Raw genomic sequence first — 24,769 nt, forward strand, 5'->3', positions numbered from 1 at the left:
TTCTTAGATGTGATTCCTTTATTTCTCCAAAAACAGGACTATAACCAAATTTAGGAACAATTACCAGGTTATGAAAGACAATCTGCGAGCTTTCCAGAACTTCTTAAGATTGGGAATGAATGCTTAAATTGAGCACACGGCTTCCCTTTGATGCAGCTCTTTGCTGCTGCCAAGGCAGAGTGGCCAAATATTAGGCAGTGGTGACTCCATTGTTTCTTGGTCTGGTTCACCTCTCTGGCAGGAGTTGTCCCAACACTGCTCCTCACCTAAAGCAGGTAAAAGTGTTTTCCCAACACCAAATACCAAGATGATCATTTAAATAGAAATTAATTGTACTAGTAATTTATGGGAATAAAGCAATGAAGCTGTGGCCACAGGACATCTTTATCTAGGAAGAAGAGATAGTTTATAAACTGGGGGGACATTGAGAAGTCCACTTGTGAGTGGGGTGATGTCAAGTTCCTTTGGATCAACCAAGGGCTTCAAGGTGAAGTTCTGCAGGATAGTGGTCAGGAAGAGAAACACTTCCATCCGAGCCAGGCCCTCTCCAAGACAGAGACGTTTTCCTAAAAGGAACCAAAGAGTCTGCTTGATGATAGCCATTTAATTAGCTTCTACATCAAGAGAGACTTACACACATTGATGAAGGAGAAGATGAGAGAAGAGTTATCTTAAGTTGGGTTCTCCCAGATGGTCAGTGGAAGTGGCAGTGTCTTATACTAGAGAGGCCAAACATATCTGGTGGTCCCATTGTCAGATAAGCAGGGAAGGAAATAGGTGCTAATCCAGGGGCCTGACAAGCTCCTGAGATGGGTTTCAAGTGTCATCATCAGAGATGTAACATTCACCTGCAAAGATTTGAATTGAAAAGCTGGTGAATTTTGCTCTTAGAATAAGCAAGAGTTAGAAAAAAACTTTTGAGGGAAAAGTAGCCGCATAGGAGCTAGCTGAGCAAATCACTCAGTGATCTAGAGATACAAGTACCTGGGGTGGGCGTGGGAGGATGGAGTGGGGATTGTTGGACTGGACCTGTGATTTCCTGATTGCCTTCACAGATACAGGTAGGCAAATCCTCCAAAGCTGAGAGTCTTACTGAATTTGCTAGGGAACTGAAAAATTAAGTGATTTTCTCCACACACACAGACACAAAGTAACTATATTTCTGAAGCAGAACTTTATGGCAGAGCTGTCTGACTTCAAGGACAGGCTTCTGTTCACTATGCCTCACATTGCCTCTCTTCTCTGAATATGGGTGTTAAGAATGACCAGGTCATTTAAAAACAAAAATCTGACCTTCATATAGGAATTAAAGTTCCAAAATAGTGGACAGTGTTACCCTCACGATAACTTTGTAAAGCAGGTACCAAAGGAATTATCATCCCCATATTGCAGGTTAGGAAACTGAGGCTCAGATGGATTAAATGACTTATACATGGCTACATAATTAACATATTTATAAAATAAAATTAAAATCTCAGTTTCACATCAATTCCAAATTCAGCATTCTTAACAATCAATCAGCAAGCAATAAGCTCCTCTACCTACCTTTAAATGGGTACAACTGTAACAACTATAAGATTTAGGTATGAATATCCTTATATTACATCTGAGGAAACTGAGGCTGAGAATTTAAGTGATTTGGCCCTTAGCTATATCTTTAGAAGTGTCAGAGTTGAGATTCAAAGCATCATCCCCTGAGTCTGCTTTCCACTAACCCATGTTGTATTCAAACTGTCTGAATATTTCTGTGTTTCCAACAATGAGATCAAACGCCTTTGGGTTTGGAGTTTGATTACCAATGCCTGTATCATGGTGCAGTCAATGAAACTGACAAATGGAGAGAAGCACGCATCATTTTTACCCAAAGAGAAGCGCGTAAAGTAGTCACTCTTCTGAAAGTTGCCAGACTTGTCCAAGAAGTTCTCTGGGTCAAACTGGTATGGGTTGGGAAATGCTTTTTTATCACGTAAGACAGAGTGGAGGGAGGTGAATATAATTGTACCCTGGAATCAAAAACAGAGGATTTTAGCTGGAATATTGTCATGTTCATACATGTATTATAAAGTATCTAACATGAATAGTTCATGCTATATGCATTTAATGTACATGAATTCTGAGAGCAAATGGCTTCAGGAAAGACTTTTTATTTAGCAATACTCTATCTGGTGACATCTCAGTTATTCTTCTAAAAGTGATTTTGATAGAACATGCAGTAGCTGATAGTGTAAATACAGCATTGATGTATGAGATTCACAGAAAACTGAGCAAGTTTCTTACAGATCATGGATGTTTTTTGAGACTCTGGTTTCAATATTAGGACACTAGTTTATCCCAAGAGTTATGATTTTTAATATAAAATATATTAACATTCAACTAATATTTTTAAGTTAATTAAGTGTTACTTAATGTCTCATATTCTCCAGGCATGAAGTAGTCATAATACAATGAACTTTGCTGTCAGTTACTTTGTGATAAAACTAAAACTTAGAGAAGTTATGACCATGCCCCAGTCACTCTATAGCTCACCTTATCACTCACTATCCATAGGAATTGGTGGCAGGTTTCCTAGTCCCCTTCTCTCCTCCTACTGTATGAGGAGAGCATTCTCACTAAAATGATTTGCTTTAGCTCCACATAGACATATGCAGGTTATGAGAGCTATATTGGAAGCTGGAGACCATCTATATAACCATTCTTCCCATAGATGATGTCAAGGCCCAGAGAGATGATGTGACAATCTCAGTTACAGTGCTACTGGGTGTCAAAGCCAGAAGTAGGTCCCAGATCTCCTTACTCTTAGACTTGGGATAGAGGCAATATAGCATAGCTTTTCTTCTGTCAGTGAACAGAACAAAAGGACCTGGCATTTCACCAATATAGGGAATCAGAGCTGGGATACTTGAGGAAACTCCCTCTACCAATGTGGAAACCTACTTTCCAATTTGGATTCTTAGATGTCTGGGTCCCTGAGAGATAAAGTGGTTGCTCAGTATTTGTTAACATGGCCAACGTGTTGGAAGCAGACCCAGAACATAGCTATGCCTGCCTCTAGAGGCCAGCTCTCTGTTTTCTATGATACAGCTCCTTCTGTAAGCACCTCTATATGACAGAATAAACAAATAGAGCTGATATTCTGCACCCACTGCCAATAGGGTGCTTTTAGGCCTTGTGAAAATCAAAATGAAAATAAAGACATCTGACCTTGGGAATCACATAGTTTCTGAAGTGGATGTCCTGGGGTGCTGATCGAGGAAGACTGAAGGGGACAAGATCAATATATCTCTGTATCTCATGCACAACAGCATCCACATAGGGCATCTTGACTCTGTCCTGCATGGAGGGCCTCCTGCTTGAGCCAACCACTCGGTCAATTTCTTCATGAACCTTGGCTATATGGAGATGAATGACAATGAAGAGTTCAGAGGGTTGCAAAGTCTAATGATCTATTGATTAGTCAGTCAACAGCCTTTATTAAGTGCCAACTATGTGCCAGGCATTGTTTTAAGTGGTGGGAGTACAAAGAGAGGAAGAAGATAGTTTGTACTCTGATAGTTTCTACTCAGTCTAATGAAGAAGACAAAATGTAAACACCTATGTACAAACAAGATACAGCAGGTCTGAAAGGTCTCAAGGCAGTCTTAAGCTTTATTAGGCTTTCAAAGACAAACAGAAGAGTTTCTGTTTGATCATGGAGGTAAAAAGGGAGCCGCTTGTGTTTACTGAGTTGGGATGCTATGACCTGTGCTTTAGGAAAGCTAACTTCGCAGCTGATTGGAGGGTGGACTGGAGTGGGGAAAGATTTGAGGCAGGGATACCAATGACAGGCTCTTACAATAGCCTGAGGTGATGAGGACTTATTTTGAAGTAGTAGCAATGTGAGAGGACAGAAGGGATGAGATTTGAGAGATGTGAGGAAACACTTTGTGGAATGTGCATGGCAGGCATTGAACTGGTATTCATAAAAAATAACAAGTGTAACAAGTAACCATCATGTAGTGCTTATTGTGCTGAATGCTTTCAATGATTATCTCATTCGATCCTGCCAACAGCCATGCAGGGTAGGTGCAACTTTTATCCCCATTTCACAGATGAGGAAACTGAAACAAACAGTGCTTAAGTGACCTGCCCAAGGTCATATAACTAGTAACTACCCAAGGCCAGATTGAAACTCAGGAGTTCCTGAGTCCAGGTTGACACTCTCTTCACTGAACAAACTACCTGGTGTTAAGTCAAAGGGCAGTAGAATTTAATCTCCCTAGGGAGAGGCACTATGCCTCACTGCACCTTAGCATCTCCCCCAAGCCTAGAAGGACACAGTACTCTACATACACTAGGCTCTTTATTGAGCAGTTAGGAGTGGCATTTTATGAAACCCCAAAGTATAGGATCTAATACCTTTAATGACTTGTTTCTATAAATGCCATCTCAAAAGATATATGTGTATCTATCTATTTATATACATGTGTACATACACGTATGTATGTTTGTGAATATGTGTAAGTATGTAAGTATGTATGTATGTATTTACCAGGGACTGGATCTTTTCTCCTAACTTCTATGAAATTGTTTGCCAAGTATCAATATACAGGAATTGATCAACACTCATTACAATGAGATGGAATTATTACCTATTCTTCTAAATACTTCTGTGAATGAACTATTCTTCTAGAGTAGTATTTCTTAGCCTAGGGTACATGAACTTGTTTTAAACTCTTTTTAAAAAACATTTTGACAGTTTCATTTTAATATAAACTTGTTTCCTTTGTAATTTTCTATTTTTGATTTTATGCATTTCAAAACATTATTGGAAAGGAGAGTCTCCAGGATTCCTTAGTCTTCCAAAAGGTTCACGACCCACCAAAATTTATGAATCCCTGTTTAAGAGCAAGTGTTCCTTAAGATTTCTTGCTGAGAATGACTAACAAAAACTCAGCTCTTCTATCTTTATACTGTTATTTCATAGGAAATTAAACCTTGGAAAGTCCTCAGTAATTAGTTTATTTTATAAATGAGAATAGTGAGGCCAAGAAAAGTTAAGGCTTTATTGTCAAGATAATATTGCTCTTTATTGCCAGAGCAAAGACTGCAACTGGGATTTCATAGTTCTTCATGTCGATCAACTTCTGTTTTCATTTGTTTGGGAAAATTGTGTTTGACAAACTGTAGTATATGGTTATAATGGAATATTATTGTGCTATAAGAAATGACAAGCAGGGTGATTTCACAAAAACCTGGAAAGCCTGACACAAACTGATGCACAGTGATGTGAACAGAACCAGGAAGACATTGTATACACTAACAGTAATATTGTGAATGACTTAGCTATTCTCAGCAATGCAATGATCCAAGACAATCCCAAAGTGCTATGATGAGGCATACCATCTGGCCCCAGAGGAAGAATTGATATTGACTGAATACAGACTTAAGCATACCATTTTCACCTTTTTCTTTCATTTTCCTACTTTATTCTAGTTTTCTTGCATAGAACTATTAATATGGAAATATTTTATATAATTGCACATGGATAACCTGTATCTGATTTCTTACCATGTTGCGGTGGGGGAAAGCAATGGAAGGAGGAAGGCAGAGAATTTGGAACTCACAACATTAAATACAAATGTTGAAGAAGTTTTTTAAAAAGCAGAAAGAAAAATTGGTTTGAGATCCAGTGACTCTAAGCTGTTGTTAACTGACTGAGACTCAGTTACTTTCACTTCTGACAGACCAGCTGAAATCATCATCCTCATCATCACCATGACTAAGAGTAACAATAATGGTGACAGAATTCTTCATTATGAGTTGTATTCAGTTCACCAAGGAGGGAAATAAATATTCTACTATTTTGTTAATAATGAATTATTAATTTAAGATCCATCTTTTTTCTTACTATTTTTGCCAAGACACCACTCCTGAAAAGGCTGGGCAGTCTCTGAAAGTCATCACTGATTGATGTGATCACTCCTTAACTGCTCCTTAACTAGTTTGGTCTGGGTACCACCCAAAGGGGACCCTATCCACTGTTTATTCTATAACTAGAACTCAGTTTTTGAGCTAGACCGACTCCCAGGGAGAATGAGCTTTGTCATTAAAGTCTGAGGTGACCTAGTCTACAAAGGAAAGAACAAGTCAGTGAAAACCTGATTGAGATGGCTTCTGTTTTTTTAGTTAAGATTTCTAGCAACTTGAATCCCTTAGGAGTTCAAGAGGGGCATAATCAGTCACATCTGAGGGTCAGCACACTGCTTTCCCCTCTCCCAAACATTGGGAGGAGGTGACAGCTCTTAGGGCAGTTAGGTGGTGCAGTGGATAAGAATGCTGGGCCTGGAGTCTGGAAGACCCCTCTTCCTGAGTTCACATCTGGCTTTTACTAGCTGTGTGACTCAGCACAAGTCATTGAGCCTCAGTTTCCATCATCTGAAAAATGAACTGGAGAAGGAAATCGCAAACCAATCTAGTATCTCTGCCAAGAACACCTCAGATGGGTTCAAGAATAGTTAGACAGTACTGGGGGAAAAACAACTCACAACTAAACAGCAATAAAGACAACTCTTAACCAACCTCCTCACATTAAAATGTCCACCAATTGGAATTGCTAGGGGAGGTCCCAATGATAGAAGATACAAGAAGATATAAAAGACCCCACTGCTCTACCTCAGGTTCTTAGGCACCAATGGAGGCATGCCACTGATCTGTCCTTTATTAATAGATCCCATGACCCTACTAATAAATGATATTATGCTCAGAGAAATGACCTCATTTTATTTATTGATTAAATTTCCCCTGACACAAAAGCATGGGTCATATAGCTGCTCTGTTTAAGGTTTTGTACCAGGTGGAGTACTGCTGCTTACAGAAACCAGTCAGGACCAAGGCCAGGGCTTAACATGTTCTCTCTCTTCCATCTTAATGTTATTTCAGTTGTGTGGGTCAAGTGAATTGTTCCTCTTACCTTGTATCTCTGGGTATTTCATGAGCAGTAAAAGCCCATATCTCACAGTGCTGGCTGTTGTTTCTGTACCAGCAACAAATAAATTAGATCCAGTGGCCAGCAATTCTTCATAGCTGAATTCTGACTGTGGATTCATTTTCTCCTGAAGACAATATTATTAAATGTATCACAGAAGAGGCAGACATGTGAAATCCCAAAGATCTCTGATTTGGGGCCCCCTTTACATGTAATATGACTCATTGAGATCTTTATAAACATGTTTAGATGATGGGGTAAAAAGATATGATGATTTAGACTACAGAATAACTGATGGCTGTGTGGAGGAAATGGGTTGAATCTATATGTAGGGAACTTAAAGGAACCATCTTCTCTCCCCTTCCAATATTTAAAAGCAATCTTGCAGGACAAAGAAATGGAGGTTGCAGGTTGTGAAAATAAAGACAAATTCTCAGTCTATATTCTCTTGTGATTCTGTGTCAAAGGGAGGCCTCCATTGTCTTAGATCTTGGCCCTACCTTGGGAAGCTAGGTGGCACAGTGGATAGAGTGCCAGATCTGGAATCAGAAAGACTCCTCTGGCTGAATTCAAAACTGGCCCCAGATGTTTACTAGCTGTGTGACCCTGGGCAAGTCACTTAACCTTGTTTGTCTCTGGTCCTAATTTGGCAAATAAGATGGAGGAGGGAATGGGAAACTACTTCAGTTTTTTACCAAGAAAATTCCAAATGGGATCAAGAGGAGTTGAACATGACTGAAAAGTGACTCAATAGTAACATAATATATTTTGATTCTATCTCAAAGGGAGGCCTCCATTGTCTTGGACTTTAGTCCCACCTAGATATTTTGATTAGCTAAGATTAAGTAGACCTATGGTCACATCTGGACCTTCTAAGGTTATCTAGACCCGGTGTCCTACCAAGATAGTCTGATGAGATTATCTAGACCAGACATTCTGAGATTACCCATGCAATACATATCTATATGTGTTTGTATATATACACTCACATATATGTACATGTATATACTCACATATATGTATATATATATACATATGCATATCCCTATCTCTGCCTATATATCCTTTATTAGTGACTATACCTTTTTTATCTCAATATCAGTCTGTTGATTGTCATTTCACTTCATTTAATCTGCAGAGGGGGAGGAGCCAAGATGGCGGAGTAGAAAGGCACACATATACCGGCTCTCCCCACACAGCCCATAATCTGCAGAAGACCTAACCTGCAAACCCTACAAATGATTGGAAAAAGAGTAGGAATGATATTTTATATGTGATCCATCTCCACTAAGTAGAGAAATATGATGATGTAATTTAAGCTCTGTGCTATCTCTTACAATGTCAGAGTGAATTGTTGACATCCTTTGGCTCTTGAGTAAAGGTGTGGAAGATTGTGTTCTACCTTTACTCCCTTAAGTTCCTTGTCTACTAGACTAGCAGATGAATGAATGATTCCCAAATCGATCACACAGATTGAGGGGACCTTTTCCCTTGTAAACGGGGGGAGGATATTTTTGACTCAATAGGAGCTACAAAGGTTAGGAGAAGCAATGGTGCATTCATTGAAGGATATGAGACTCCCTCTCATTCCCAAACTCCATTTTTTCCAATATCAAGAGGCACAGGTGCACCCTGGGGAAGGGACCTGAGGAGTCAATTTGATGGCAAGTTTTGTGACCTAATGTAACAGCAAGCATCAGACAGGATTTCTGAAGTCTTGCTCTGAACCTTGCTCAGTGTCTCTTCCCTCTGACTGTGGACAAGAATAGTTGTTTCTAGGAACTGTCTCTGCCCTTTCTTTCCCCTCCAGGGGCCCAGAATAGGTTCGTCTTTGCCTCACACCCTCCCAGGTGTCCACAAAAGAACAGAGCCCTGACTTTGTTTTTTGCCTTGGTTGTGCTCCAATCTGAGGTTGGGCTGAGTAATGGAAGCCTGACTCTTTTCTCTAGAAGTTGAGAAGTTCTCATGACCTCATGTCTGGGTAGGTCCCATTGGGACCAGGACAGGTATTGACTGTGATCTACTCTACTTTATGACATGACAGGTGGATCTATTCTCTTGGAGGAGAGCATACACAAAATTTAAATTGCTAAATCCAAAGGCTTTTCTCTGTCCTCATTGCCTTTAAGCAAAAAAAGTGCTTTACCTATGTTATCACATTTGATTTTCATAGTAACTCCATTAATTAGGCATTATCTCCAATTTGTATAGTAGAAGAAACTGAGGAGCAGAGAGGTTAGTTGCTTTGTCCAGGTTTACCTAGGAAGCCTATATGTGTAAGAATGTATGTGTGTATAAATATATATGTGTATGTGTATATTTATATGATCATACATATATATGTGTATATATCCAGTCTAATTAATCTCATCAGACTCTCTTGGTAGGACATGGGGTCTAGATAACCTCAGAATGTCTAGATGTTACCATAGGTCTACTTAGTCTTAGTTAATCAGAATATCTAGGTGGGACTAAAGTCTAAGACAATGGAGGCCTCCTTTGAGATAGAATTAGAATATATTATGATAATTTTGAGTCACTTTTCAGTTATGTCCAACTCTTCATGACCCCATTTGGATTTTTCCTGGCAAAGATACTGAAGTGCTTTCCCACTTCATATGTATATATGAGGTAGAATTTGAAATCAGGTCTTTCTAACTCCAACTCTAGAACTCTATTATAATACCTAGTTACCTTGTGCTATGAAATGAGCTGACTCAATCATGCCACCTCCTTGGCCTATCCTAACTTTTCTAGCAGACCCTCTTGGGGCTCCAGGGACTCTATCTCTTGCACAGTGATTGTAGTTTCCAAAGTCTCTCCCCTTCCCTTGAAGGACCTCAATGAAAATCATAGTTTTACAACTCAAGCTTACTCTATAGGAAAGCTTATTCAAGTAGCAGGATTGCCACTTCCAACTCTAGACAAAACATAGGTCCCTTACTGTATTGTACCTGTTGCATTTTGATGAGGTAACAGTCGATATAATCCCGAGGGTTGTTTGGATCCAGAGTTTCTTCATGTGTCTTTACCTGATCCATTATAAAACTCTTCATATGGAGACCATTTTTATAGATGGTCCTATGACTTCCAGGAAGATGCTTTATGAGTGAAGGGTAAATATTGTAGAGCTAAAAAGGCAGAAAACCCCACCCCATGCCCCCAAAAAAGAATTATGAAAGAGAAAACAATGTTTACCAAATGTTGTTTCCTGTCCTGGCAGAAATTTCTTTATTTTAGGCCAGAGGTGGAGGATCTATCTTATAGCTTTCTGAAACCAAGCTCTTGAAAATGCATCCTCAGCCACCATCTAAGAAAATGGTCCTCTTGGGCATTTTAAAGGTGTCCTACAGAAATACTGCATGCCAAGAGAGAGAAGCGCATCACCACTCCCCAGAGAGAATTGGTGGATGGACCAACTGTTCTCTTCAGAGCTTGGAGATGCAGGGTTCCTGTGGTACTCTCCTCACCTACACACCTTGATCTCCCTTCTTTTTTGGGGTTTTGGGATTGCCTCCATTTGGAATGGTGGTGTATTCATAGGATGATAGAAATAAGGCTGGAAGGGACCCTAGGGGCCATTGGAAACTGAGGCTATGTGATTGATTCCAAGTTTAGTTCACTTTACATAGCACCCTAGTCAGCTGCTTAAGGAGGACACTCTTCCATGGAGTGAAGAAAGCTCATTTACTCTCTCCACTCTTAAGCACTCTCTCTTCTTCTCCATAATGGCATAGCCTATTAGAGATTTGGCTGTGACTGCACTTCTCAGGGAGCTGATGTCTCCCCTAGCCCACAATTCAAACAGGAATTCAGTGAGCAGTCACATCAACACAAAGCAACCCTGAACTTACCTGGATCCATGGTGTGTTCGCGAGCTTAAAATTTTCTTTTAATATTTCCATCAGATGCAATAATTTCTCATCATCATAGTTGAAGCATTTGTTAAAGAGAATAGAGCAGATCACATTGCAGGGAGCACAGCTGATGATGAAGGTGGGGTCGAACACCTGAGCTAAAGGTTGGGGAAGCCACCAAAGGAAAAATAACCTTAATGTCATGGTTCCCAGTCATGCAGCACTAAGAGGGCAGGGACCCAACTACTCTCCATCTCATGTCTGAATACTGCCTGCAGATTTCTTAAGATTGGCAAAAGTAAGGGTGGGGATCCTGTAGCCCTTTAAGAGCTCAAGTGCAGCCCTTTGACTGAATCCAAACTTCACAAAACAAATCCCCTTAAGAATAGGATTTGTTCTGTGAAATTTGGACAGAGTCAAAAGACCACACCTGAGGAACTAGAAGGGCACACATGTGGCCTTGGGACCGCAAGTTCCCCACCCCTGGCCTAATGTTCTCCTCTGGACAGTTTTCTTTAGTCCTAATTCTGAAATTAGTGCTTAATAATAATCCCTATTCCTGATATACAACATTCCATTACTTATATCTCCAACTTCAATGTGCCCATGTACAGGCTGGCCACCAGGTATGGAATTTCCTTCCTCTTTTCCTCTGTCTCTTGTAATCTCAAACTCCCTTCAAGACTCAGATTTGGTGGCACTTTCTACACAAAAGATTTTGTAATTGTACCAGCTGTTAATGTCTCACTTTTATACTGAAATCACCTTATGTTACCTTAATACATAAATACATAAACAAACAAACAAATAAATATATGTGTATAAAACACGTGTACTTCCTTACACGTACTATTTACTTAGTTCTCTATATGTCCTACTTTCCCAGTATATGGTAAGCTCTTTAAAGTTAGGGTTGTCCTGAGCTGGGCTGCTGGGCCATCCACATCTACCTTGCATTGCCTTGCACTACTTCATTATAAAATGCTTCTTCAAAAGAATCATTGCATGAATGACTCATGCCAGTCAGTGGGGTCAGACAGACAATGAGATCCTCCCACTTCAGAGAAGCTTTGAAAATGAGGCTGGTGGAGTGGGCAGGCACCATATTCCCAGGAGATGAACAGTCCAAACTAACCCTTTGGCTTTTGGAGCTCCTCCACCAGATGCTGGGCTTCCTCCTGGACTCTCTCCTCAATAGTTCTCTTCCCCATCCCAAAGTTCCTCAAGGTCATGAGTGAGAAACGTCGGATCTGCTTCCACTTTTCACCATTGCTTGACAGAACACCTGGGGAAAAAATCAGCAGAACAAGCAGGATAAGAAGCTTGAGGGAGGGCAAAATCCAGGTGTTTGGAGAGTTTTTGTGGATGGGAGAGAGTTGGAGGATAGGACAAGTGGAAGGGAATCTGTGATAGGTGGGCAATTGTGTCCTTTGGCAGCAATATAGTGTAGTAGGTAAAATGCTAGAATTCAGGTAAGTAGACCTGAATTCAAATCCTGCCTCAGATACTTCCTAGCTATATGACTTTGGGCAAATCATTTAACCTCTCAAACCCTCAGGGTCCTCACTCACAAAAGAAGTGTAATAATACTCATATAGCTACTCCTCAGTGCTGTGGAAGAACTCAAATGAAATAATGTACACAGAATTCTTTGAAGTGCTGTGTAAATATCAGTTGTTTTCCCTCTGTCACTTATGATGATGATGATGTCAAAGCCAGGACAAGGAATATAGGGGCAAAGCCTTCAACTGGGTGATCTCTTAGCCTGGAATCAGAGTACCAACAGAATTCTTCTGTTAATAAACTGCCTGCTTGGATCTGTGTCCACATGGGGCATGGATTTCAAGAGGTCATGTAATGTAATGAAGACTGCTAAATCTAGAATGAGAAAAGAATTAGGTTCCAATCATGTCTTTGCCTCTTACTACACATGTGACAATAGGCTAATGTCTGTGATCTTCCTTATTGGCTGGAAAACTAGGAATTGGGGCAGTTTAGTGGAGTCATGTGTACCCTTCCCTCATTGGATAAGCTTTCACCATTGACCCCTGTCCTTCAGGTCAGCCCTTCCCATGAATCTGGAGGACAAAGGCCCAAGAGTAGAGATGCTATAGATGGAAATGATGTGAGATGTGGGCTGTCAGGAACATTTGAAGGGTGGCATCTCAATAGGAAGAGGAAAGAACAAAGGGGTTTCTCTCCACAGATGTCCTGACCTTCACTATACTATTCCACTCTACTAGTGATTAAAAAAAAAACTACAGTAAAATGTAATTTATCTCCATAATGACTAGCAGCCTTAAACCAGAGATGCTGCCATCAGTGAAACTGAGTGGATAACTTGAGTCCCCAAGAGCAGGAATAGCTCCTGAATATTCGGGATGTGAATGGAAAAGTCTTGAGGATATGTGCCAAATTCAGTATTTGGGATGACTCCTTGCCCTGGTGGTACAAGTGAGTCTAGGCATTTGAACTACATCTAGAAACCAAGGGTTTCAGGACGAGCCTATAGGCAGGCACTGACTGTGATTACAGTGTTTCTGGAAGAAGCTTTGAGGGTGGGGTACTTGTTTATTGGTTTGTTTCTTTGTTTTCTAAACATATTTTGATTCTTCTCATTCTGCGTCCTTGGTCATTTGTAAAGATTGTGCAGTTTACCCATGCTTGGGATAAGCCCCATTATGCCAGGTCCACATGATTGAGAATCATTAAATGTAGCAAGGAACATGGCAGAATTTTCCTCTTGGGTAAGATCTGGAACCACAATTCTAATTGGCCAAATAGACTCTGGCAACATTTCCCCCAGACTGCACTGAGGTAGGGAAGCCACTGCCACCCATTTATATTGCCTGCTGTCCAGTGTCTCATGAGCCACAGGGCATCAAAGAGAAAAGGATTATGGGATTGAGTAGCTTCAGAGAAGTATAGGAACCTGAATACCAGAGGTAATCCAAGTGTCATATGATAGAGTAAGAACTAAAGTTTTTGTGGGTGTCGGCAATCCAAGGGAATTGTGCATTCTTATGGGATGAAATTGCATTCTTATGTTTGAAAGAAACGATAGCAAAGGCCCTGAAAAGAAAAGGATCAATCCCATCCATGTAGGTGCAAACAGCATGGATAAGAAACTCTGAACGTAGCCCTGCCCAGTAAGATCTCAGTGTACCCCCTGCTGGCTAGAACAGGTATTGCATTCCAACTGTAACGTGCCCTCAGGGCCAGTGGAACGGACCTTCAAATTTCTTTAGAATAAAGTGCTGAGGTGGAATATAAACTCACAACCTCTTATGACTAGTCCACTGAAAAAAGGATGTCTTGCTTCAGTAAACTGGTCACCAAAGGTTCTGAGCTCAGGTTACACGTAAATTTTTCTCCTAGAAACCAGAGCAAGTGTTCTTGAAATTCAGATTCCTGTAATCCTTCTCACTATAAAATGGACATAGATGGAGGCTAGAGGGAGAGAGACAGGCATTTCCTTGTCTTGGGTGGAGCACAGAACTTTTGGGCTGCTTCCTTGTATCCTATTCTGCTCCATTTTTTCTTTTTTTCTTTTTTGTACATCACATTACAAAGAATTTAGAGAATTGATGTCCTACTTTCACATGTGACCACACAGTTGCCTTTGCTTCCTAATTTCTCATGATTCCTCTCAGCACTTCTGAGCATTGATTCCTACATATAAAACGTATTGCTTTATCCACTTCTACGTACTTGTCCATGGGATTTTGATTGCTTTGCATCAGATCTACAAATAAATGGGGCAGCTAGGTGGCCCTGTGGAGAGAATGCCACGGCTGGAGTCAGGAAGACCTGAGTTCATAACAGGCCTCAAACACTTACTAGCTGTGTGTCTGTGGGCAAGTCACTTAACCCTGTTTGCCTCAGTTTCCCCATCTGTAAAATGAGCTGGAAAAGAACATGGCAAACTGCTCCAGTATCTTTGCTAAGAAAACCCCAAAGCGGTCATGAAGAGTTGAACACAAATGAAAACAACAGAACAATGTTGCTATCATCCTTATATGAGTTAGCTAGATCACATCCTGTGCATCTCTGTCCAGTTGTGCAATTATTCCTTCATTTCTATTAAAATTATTTCATACTTGTATTTCTATAATTCCTGTAGTTGTCTTGGTGGGTTACCCTGAAAAATGTGGTACATTCTGTCATTATTAAAAATGATGTTTCATTTTGGGGGGTAGATATGTCTTCTATTTTGTTGTTTTGCCAAAATCACTTCTTGCCTCAGCTAGTTAGATCAGTACATGACAGGCTTTAGTTGGAGACAGGAAGGTCTGAGTTAATGTTCTGCCTCCGATATTTATTTGTTCTGTGGTCCTGGGCAAGTCACTTAGCCCCTATCTGATTCAGTTCCCTTATCTGTAAAACAGAGATAATAACAGCATCCAATTCACAAGGTTGTTGGCAAGGTTAAATGAGATAATATTTTTAAAGCACTTTGCTAATCATCTTCAAGCTCTATAAATCCTATTATTATTATATTTTTGAATCACTGAAGTTTTCTAAATAAGACATAATTTCATTCCTATTCTTGTTTAGTTGTTCTAGTCGTGTCAGATGTTTTGTGACCCCATTTGGGATTTTCTTGGCAGAGATGCTGGATTGGTTTGCCATCCTTCTCCAGTTCATTTTATAGAAGAGGAACTAAGGCAAGCAGAATGAAGAGATTTACCCTGGGCCATTACAACTGGTGGTAGTTGTTGTCCTTCATTCTCTAAGACGACCAAAATGACACCAGTATGTTGAAGTCAAGTTTCAATGTGTGCAACTGTGGCTGATCAGACCTATATGAACTTGGAATGCTCTGCCACAGATTGGGCACAAATTTTCCATGTGAACATTTGGAATAGATTCTCTTAATTTACTTATCCTGTGTTTCCTTTGAGCTGTTTCCATTCTGCTTCGCTCATACAGCATAAGACCTTTTCTGATGTGGGCAAGCCATGTTAGGCAGTCCGGTGCCGATGCCTCCCATGTTAACAATCATATCCGAAGTTCTTGAGATAGACTTGAGAGCTTCCTTGTGTCATTTTTTCTGACCAATGTGTGATCGATCACCTGCTCTGTGTGAATTTTCCATAAAATAATCTTTTTGGCAAGTGCATGTTTTCTATTCAAACAATGAGGCCAGCCTATGAGACTTGCACTCTCTAAAGCAAAGTTTGAATGCTTGGCAGTTTAGTTCGAATAAAGACCTCAGTGTCTGGTACCTTGTCCTTCCAGATGATCTTTAGAATCTTCTTAAGACGATTCATATGGAAGCGATTCAGTCTCCTGGCATGGTGCTGGTAGACTGTCCAGGTTTCCCAGGCATACAACAATGAGTGCAGCACAACAATTCTGTAGACCTTCAGTTTGGTAATCAGTTTTCTCTCCTATACTTTCCTTCAGAGCCTCCCAAATACTGAACTAGCTCTAGCAATGCATGTGTCAACTTCATGATCAATGTGTACATGCCTGGAAAGTACACCACCAAGGGACATTATGACTAGTAAGTGTCTGAGGCCAGAAAACTCTGGAAGATGAGTTTTCCCACATCTAGGCCTGGCACTCTATCTACTGCGCCACCTAGGAGCCCATTACATATTCATTTCTCTTCATTTAATGACTTGTTCTTTAGTTACTTTTACTACCCTTATTGCTTCATCTAGGATATTTAAGCTAGATGAATTATCTTCATATGACAAATAGCAAAGGATAAGAACAGGCACTTTTCAGAAGAACAAATTAAAGTTATTAACAAGCATATTGGAAAAATGTTCCGAATCACCACGTAGAAGAAAAATGTAAATTAAATAATTTCCAGTATTCTGCTTATATTTGTTATTTTGGCAAAAGAAGAGAAAAAGAAGGAAATTGAAAACTGTTACAGAATCTGTTTGGAGCTTGCTTGCGCACTGTTATTGGAACTGTGAAGCAATTCATTTGTTCTAAAAAGGAGTTTGCAATAATACTCTCAGAGTTATTAAACTGTGTATATCCTTCCACTCAGAGGTTTTCCTACTGATCTTTGAACATGAATGTACATGACCAAAAACAGAGGATGGACATAAATATTTTTTAAATTAGAAACTATTTTTATTAGAGAAAATAGTTGGAAATAAATTTCATGTCCATTATTTGGAGAATGGCTAAATAATTAGCAAGATAATATAATGGAATATTCTTGTGCCATAAACATGATGGAAAAGGTGGATTCAGAGAAACCTGAGATTTGTATTATATGATACAGAATAAAGTGAATACAATCAGAACAATTTATATATTGACTACAACACTGTAAGGGACAGCAATTTTGAAGACAAGAAATCTGATGACTAAAATGATCAATCACAACTCCGTAAGTATGGATTCTACCTCTTGGCAGAGAAGTGAAGAACTGTAGGTAAGGAGTGAGATACACATCCTCAAATATGATCAATAATACGTAGATTTGCTCTTCTTGACTTCTTGTTTCATACAAGACAGGGATTTTAATGGTTGGGGAAGGGTGTGGGGGAGAGTGAGAGTAGCGAAAGTGATGGAAGAAAAAGCAGGAGGAGGAGAAGAAGAAGGAGGAGGAAAAGAAGAGGAAGAAGGGGAAGAAGAAGGGGCAGAAGAAGAAGAAGGAGAAAAGAAGAAGAAGGAGGAGAAAAGAAGATGAAAGAGAAGGAGAAGAAGAAGAAGGAGGAGAAGGAGGAGGACAAGGAGAAGAGGAGAAGGAGGAGAAAGAAGGAGAAGGAGAAGAGGGAGGAGAACAGAAGATGAAAGAAAAGGAGAAAAAAGAGGAGGAGGAGGAGAAGAAAGAGGAGCAGGAGAAGAAGAAGAGAAGAAGAAGGAGGAGAAAAGAAGAAGGAAGAGAAGAAGAAGAAGATGAAAAAGGAATAGGAGAAGAAGTAAAAGGATTATAAGGAGAAGGAGAAGGAGAAGAAAGAGCTCATCTTATGTAACCTTTAAAGGCTGAAACTTACCATTTTCTTTGAAGACGGTCCTAAATGCTGGTGGGAATTCTCTGTGTACAAACTCGTCTCCTTGGTCAATCAGAGCTTCTTTTACTGCTTCATATCCATGCAACATAATGATTCTCTGTGGCCCCATGTATATAGTGGACACAGGACCATAGTTTTCAGCCACCTGAAAAGAGATCCAAAAGTAGTTCAGTCACAATTAAGTCCCTGAAGACTTACCATGGACAGAAATTCACAAAGTTTTTATTAAAACTCATCACTGGGTGGAGCCAAGATGGCAGAGTAGAAAGACACACATACACAGGGTCTCCCCACATAGCCCATAAAATACCTGTAGAGAGGGACTCTCAACAAATTTTGGAGCAGCAGAGGTGGAGAACAACAGAGTGGAAGAGATTTTCAGCCCAGGGTGACCTGAAAGGCCCATGGGAAATATCTGTTGCATTGGATGCGGAGCAGAGCATGGAGCCCAGCCCAGCCTTGGCCTCGCAGCGTGGCTTGTGAACAGCCCTCAGGGGCAGAATCTCCAGTCACAGAACCCCCAGTCCCAGCAGCAACAGGTTCGAAGATCCTTCAACCCACAGGTGCCAAAGGTCAGTAATGGGGTTTTCTCAGCTGGCCAGGAAGGGAGAGGGGCCTTCCCATGGCTCCGGCAGCAGGCAGCCACCTTAGAGGCTACATCACAGGCACAGCAGCCACACACATTTTTGGAGTGTAAAAACCCTGGGGGCACTGAGGAGCTGATCCTTGCCTCCACCCTGTGTGGAGGCCCTGGGCTAGCTGGTCTTTGTCTCACACTGAATGGTGGCCCTGCCTGAAAATCAGCCCCCAGTGCTAACTTGGGAACTGGAGGCCAGGTGGCTGTGGAGAGGTAACTGCTAAGATTCTGGACACAAAAATCCCTCTCTGTGTCCAGACCAGTACACGCTTCATCGTGTCACCTTGAAGGAACTGAGATCTCACAGATTCCCAGAGTATACCCTACACTTGACAAAGGACCCAAAAGTCAAGTAACTGGTTGGGAAAATGCCCCAAAAAGGGGAAAAAAAACCCCCATAGAAGTTTACTTTCTTGATGAACAGATATCTCCTCCCATCCTTTTGGATGAGGAAGAACAATGCTTACCATCGGGGAAGACATAAAAGTCAAGGCTTCTGTATCCCAAACATCCAAAATAAATATTCAATGGGCTCAGTCCATGAAAGAGGTCAAAAAGGATTTTGAAAATCAAGTAAGAGAGGTGGAGGAAAAACTGGGAAGAGAAATGAGAGAGATGCAAGAAAAGCATGAAAAGCAGGTCAACACCTTGCTAAAGGTGCCCCCAAAAAATGCTGAAGAAAATAACACCTTTAAAAATAGGCTAACTCAATTGGCAAAAGGGGTCCAAAAAGCCAATGAGGAGAAGAATGCTTTAAAAAGCAGGATTAGCCAAATGGAAAAGGAGGTTCAAAAGCTCACTGAAGAAAATAGTTCTTTCAAAATTAGAATGGAACAGATGGAGGCTAATGACTTGATGAGAAACCAAGAAATCACAAAACAAAACCAAAAGAATGAAAAAATGGAAGAGAATGTGAAATATCTCATTGGAAAAACAACTGACCTGGAAAATAGATCCAGGAGAGACAATTTAAAAATTATGGGACTACCTGAAAGCCATGATCAAAAAAAGAGCCTAGACATCATCTTTCATGAAATTATCAAGGAAAACTGCCCTGACACTCTAGAATCAGAGGGCAAAATAAATATTGAAAGAATCCATCGATCCCCTCCTGAAAGAGATCCTAAAAGAGAAACTCCTAGGAACATTGTGGCCAAATTCCAGAGTTCCCTGGTCAAGGAGAAAATATTGCAAGCAGCTAGAAAGAAACAATTCAAGTATTGTGGAAATACAATCAGGAAAACACAAGATTTAGCAGCTTCTACATTAAGGGATCTAAGGGCTTGGAATACAATATTCCAGAAGTCAAAGGAGCTAGGATTAAAACCAAGAGTCACCTACCCAGCAAAAATGAGTATAATACTTCAGGGGAAAAAATGGTCATTAAGTGAAATAGAGGATTCTTTCTTGATGAAAGCATTGTTGATGAAAAGACCAGGGCTGAAAAGAAAATTTGACTTTCAAACCCAAGAATAAAGAGAAGCATGAAAAGGTAAACAACAAAGAGAAGTCATAAGGGACTTACTAAAGTTGAACTGTTTACATTCCTACAGGGAAAGACAATATTTGTAACTCTTGAAACTTTTTTTAGTATCTGGGTAGTTGGTGGGATTACACACACACACACACACACACACACACACACAGCACAGGGCGAATTGAATAGGATGGGATCATATCTTAAAATAATGAAATTGAGGGGTGAGAGAGAAATATATTGGGAGGAGAAAGGGAGAAATGGAATGGGACAAATCATCTCTCATAAAAGAGGCAAGTGAAAGACTTTTCAGTGGAGGGAAAAAGGGTGAAGGAAAAAACATGAAGCTTACTCTCATCACATTTAACTAAAGGAAGGAATAAAATGCACATTCATTTTGGTATGAAAACCTATCTTACAATACAGGATAGTGGGGGAGAAGGGGATAAGCAGGGTGGGGGGGGATAATGGAAGGGAGGGCAGTGGGAGGAGGGAGCAATCTTGGGGAGGGATAGGATCAAAAGAGAGAATAGAAGAAATGGGGGGCAGGATAGAATGGAGGGAAATGTAGGTAACCTTACAAAACATGACTATTATGGAAGTCATTTACAAAACTACACAGATATGGCCTATATTGAATTGCTTGCCTTCCCAAAGGGAATGGGTGGGGAGGGAGGGATGAAGAGAAGCTGAAACTCAAAGTTTTAGGAACAACTGTTGAGTATTGTTCTTGCAACTAGGAAATCAGAAATACAGGTAATGGGGTATAGAGATTTATCTTGCCCTTCAGGACAAAAGAGAAGATGGGGATAAGGGAAGGGAGGGATGTTAGAAGGGAGGACAGATTGGTGATAGGGGTAATTAGAATGCTTGGTGTTTTGGGGTGGGGGGAGGGGAGAAATAGGGAGAAAATTTGGAACCCAAAATTTTGTAGAAATGAATGTTGAAAGCTTAAATAAATAAATTTAAATAAAAAAAAAACAAAAAAAACCTCATCACTGCCACCTGTTTTAGGAAGATACTCCTCTCTAGATATGGAATGGCAGCCAACTGGTGGGCAGAAATGAACCTGTACATTATTCTCACAGTATCCTATAATATCAAGCAGTCTTAGTAGCCACTGGCATCACTTGACTGACTTAGAGGGAGCCAGTTTCCAACACTGATAACTTCTCTTTCCAATTGTCTTCTTCTTCTTCTTCTTCTTCTTCTTCTTCTCCTTCTTTTCCTCCTCCTCCTCCTTCTCCTATTCTTCTTCTTCTAACTCCTCCTCCTCATTTTTATTACATCTCAGACATATCTAGGTATAGTTGCTAGACTTTGCAAAACAAAATCTTGTATTGAGAACCTGACTCCTTCCTGCCTCTGGTAAAAGTAGCCAATGGGATTCAAGCTCCGCTCTTGTATAGACTGGGGAGGAGCTGACTGACTTCTCATTTTATTGCTTAGTCCAGTCCACTCATTAATTCATATAATTATATTTAATATATCATTATATTCAATATATCTCCCCCACACCCATCTTCAACCATTAAATCTAAATATATGAACATAATTAAACTTATTGGTGCTTTTGTTTTTGACATTGCCATCAGTTCCAAGTATACCACTTTCACCTGCCAGTGGGTCTTCCTTTGTAACACAACAAATCCACCCAGCACATGGAGCATGGCTGACAGTACTTGTTTTGAGCCTCTGCCCCCACACTCTTCCAAGGAAACGAGTGAGATGCATTTCCTCATCTCTTCTCAGGGTCTAGATTAGTCCTTATAATTACATATCACCGAGGTTCACTTTACTGGCCTTTTATTCCAGTAGTAGAGGTGTTCATATTATTTTTCAGGTCCTGTTCCTTCATGCTTTATCATTTCCTAAAATTCTTCCTGCATTCCATTCAATTCCTTATGTTTGTCCTTTCGCATAGCACAAAAAAACTTCACAATTTCTTCAGCCATTACCCAGCTGCTGGCCACTGGCTTTGTTTTCAGGCTTATGCTACTATGAAAAAAAATGGTAAACAAATACTTTGGCACAAGTAGGACCTTTCTTTCAGACCTCTTTGGGGTTTATCTCCAGCAGCAAAGTTTTGAGAAAAAGATTATGAACATTGGGATGCTGATGAATTACAGAAGAGTAGCTCTGCTTAGGAAAGCTGTGAAAATATTAAGAAACCTTTTTCGGTGCTGCTAGTTTTGATCTTTTTTTGGAAATAGGGAGATTTTGAAAACACTCCCCTTACTATCAATCCATCAAGAAGGATCCATAAAGCACCTCCTGCGTGCAAGACACTGTGGGAGTGACTGAGGAACCAAAGACAAAATAAGAGAGTATTTGCCTTCCAGGACCTCATGCTGCCATGCTGTTTTGACCATAAAGTTGTCCTTATGCCAACCTGAGCCACTGGACTGAGTTTCATTGCATGTACTAGGAGGGCAGCCATCTCTCCCCTGTCCCAGAAAACTTATGGGAATCCTGGCTCTGTAGAATGGTGAAAATAGAAAGAACTCTTTTACTCTGGTGATCTCATTACTTCATTAATCTTGGCCTCAATTTCTTCTTCTGGAAAAAGAGAGAAATGGACTAAATGTCCATTGCAGCTCTCAATGTTTGATCTACTTCTCACAAGAATATTCCCCATACTCTGTCCTTATGTGCCACAAAGGTAGGTCCCAGCCTCCCAGTTGTTTTCCACCCATGACATTCCTTCTCTGTATAGTTGGCCTCCTGTGTCTGGAAGGGTCCCTGCCATCACCTCTGCCTCTCACAACCTTTTTGTTCCTTCAAGGTTTAGTTGAAACAATCTTCTAAGGACACGTGTTGTAGGACAGCAGAAAATCCTGGCTTTGAATATGCCTCTTGCTATCTTTGTAACCATGGGAAATTCATTTAACCTTTGGAGGCCTCAGCTTCTGTATTTGTAAAATAAGAATATTTGACTCCATGGGCTCTTAGGTCACTTCTGGCTCTAAGTGTTTGGTCCAATGATCAGGAACCTGTCTTCACTCTTCTAATTACTAGAATTCACTCTCCACACAATTGATTTTGTCTTTACTTTGTATACAACTTGTAGTTCATTTTCTATACAGTGTTCTCTTAGCAAAATGTATGGTCTTTGAGAACAGGAGCTCTGATTTTTATCTGTGTATTCCCCATGTCCAGAGCAGTACATGGCGTGTAGAAAGCATTTCAATCCTTCCTGAAATGGAATTGAGTTAAAATAATTGCATTTGAGAGCATTAACATGATGTCTGATCCTCATGGGAGTTACCCAGGAATAGCCCACCTGATACCATTGAACCATTGAACTTACCTTTTCTAAAAATGTGATGATATTCTTGGAACCCATCTGTAGAATGTTCCCAAGGAGGGGAAGAGGAGTTGGGCCAGGAGGGAGCTTTACTTTATGTCCTTTGCTCCATGCTAACTGGAAGAACAAGAAAAAGACAAGAGCCACCAGGGCAAGAGTGGTGAGGCCCCCCAGATCCATGATGGCCAGAGAACCTAGTGCAATGCCCCAAAGTGCAAAGTGGCACTGACCGGTAATAAAGAAGCAGTGGGACTGATCAGCCAATGGCAAGTCTGGTGTCCTAAAAGAAGTTGGAGTTTGGGTTTGGAGTGGCTTTTGAGCACATGAGTGGGCAAAGATCACATTAAATATTATTTCTCCTGTTAGCTCCTTTCTTATTACTGTGGTTAATCACATTAAATATTATTTCTCCTGTTAGCTCCTTTCTTACTACTGTGGTTAATCACATTAAATATTATTTCTCCTGTTAGCTCCTTTCTTACTACTGTGGTTAATCACATTAAATATTATTTCTCCTGTTAGCTCCTTTCTTACTACTGTGGTTAATCACATTAAATATTATTTCTTCTGTTAGCTCCTTTCTTACTACTGTGGTTAATCTTTATTGAATGAAAATCATTGGCCTCAGAGCAGGCCTGTGTCTGTTCCCTCTTTAGTTGTTATCTTTGATTTTCATTTCCTTCTGTAGGTGAATGACTGTACTACTATAAAGTTGACAGGATGCTTTCTGTGAGTTTAGGTGTGTGGTACGGTGGGGGAAAGATTTGCCATTTCCCAAGAGTACCAAATTGAAGGTTTATTTTTCTTTCTTGTTTTGGAGAATGACTATTTCACTGTTAAGGATGATGACAAAGACAGTCCAGTGTAGCCTTTTGCTCTCTGGAATCTGAAGTGATGGTTTCTTTACATGGTACTAAGAGTATAATATCCAGTGGTCATTGAAGAACTCCTGTAGCTGGAGGGCAAGACTTGCCTCTTAGAGTGTGGTTGGGAGGTAACTTCATTTCTGACAAAAGGGGTGAGGTGAAACTATCTGTCCCTCACCCATGGGAGAAGTGAGGATGTCCCAGAGAAGACACCTAAATTAGGGTAAATATTTGATATTCCTTTGATGTACCTTTAAGAGAGGAGGAAGTCCTAGAAAATGGTATAGGGACATTCTCAGCATCTACCCTGGATCTGGGACAGAATGTACCCAAAAGGACAATGATACACCTTACTAGTGAGGCCCTAACCCAAGGTATGGTGACTTTAGTGAATAACCTTACCTTGCCTGAAGATCTAGTGTTTTCTTGTGGTGCTCCTTTTCATCATCAGCATTTTTGGCTACAAGACGTACCATGACCTGAAACAACCCAAATGGACCAGATGTTTAAGATCCAAGACTCAGCCCAAAGAGTTTAAGGAAAGTTTGGGTTTTCTGCTGTTTTCCTTTCACAACTGGTTACTCCTGCAGGCAATGATTGCACTCCTTACTGTCCTGTGTGTGGTATTTTTGTTTTGTTCTGTTTTTGCTGTTTCTCTTTTTTCTTCCCATGCTG

General features: G+C 40.4%; 1 protein-coding gene across 2 annotated transcripts; it reads right to left on the minus strand.

The window, feature by feature from the left end:
* Positions 1-23,527, minus strand: LOC140516212 (cytochrome P450 2C23-like). Of its 2 annotated transcripts, none has more exons than XM_072627245.1 (9): positions 23,232-23,523; positions 17,790-17,952; positions 11,957-12,106; positions 10,819-10,979; positions 9,919-10,095; positions 6,950-7,091; positions 3,202-3,389; positions 1,862-2,003; positions 1-566 (listed from the first exon to the last, which is right to left on the minus strand). In XM_072627245.1, the coding sequence occupies exons 1-9, from the start codon at positions 23,406-23,408 to the stop codon at positions 385-387; spliced, it is 1,482 nt and encodes a 493-aa protein (XP_072483346.1). In that variant the 5' UTR covers positions 23,409-23,523; the 3' UTR covers positions 1-384. The 2 variants fall into 2 exon arrangements, with proteins under 2 accessions (XP_072483346.1, XP_072483354.1); XM_072627253.1 differs by having other exon boundaries at positions 413-566; positions 1,797-2,003; positions 23,232-23,527.
* Positions 23,528-24,769: the final 1,242 nt, after the last annotated feature.

Source organism: Notamacropus eugenii, chromosome 1 (genome assembly GCF_028372415.1).
Source record: "Notamacropus eugenii isolate mMacEug1 chromosome 1, mMacEug1.pri_v2, whole genome shotgun sequence".
NCBI classification, from domain to species: domain Eukaryota; kingdom Metazoa; phylum Chordata; class Mammalia; order Diprotodontia; family Macropodidae; genus Notamacropus; species Notamacropus eugenii.

Bases quoted from the DNA above. Each gene is read 5' to 3' on its own strand.
- LOC140516212 (XM_072627245.1), bottom strand. From the start codon at position 23,408: ATGGATCTGGGGGGCCTCACCACTCTTGCCCTGGTGGCTCTTGTCTTT. The intron at 10,980-11,956 runs GTTAGTTTGGAC...CCCAACCTTTAG, and splicing joins GGAGCTCCAAAAGCCAAAGG to CTCAGGTGTTCGACCCCACC. The intron at 2,004-3,201 runs GTCAGATGTCTT...TTTTGATTCCAG, and splicing joins GAAACTATGTGATTCCCAAG to GGTACAATTATATTCACCTC.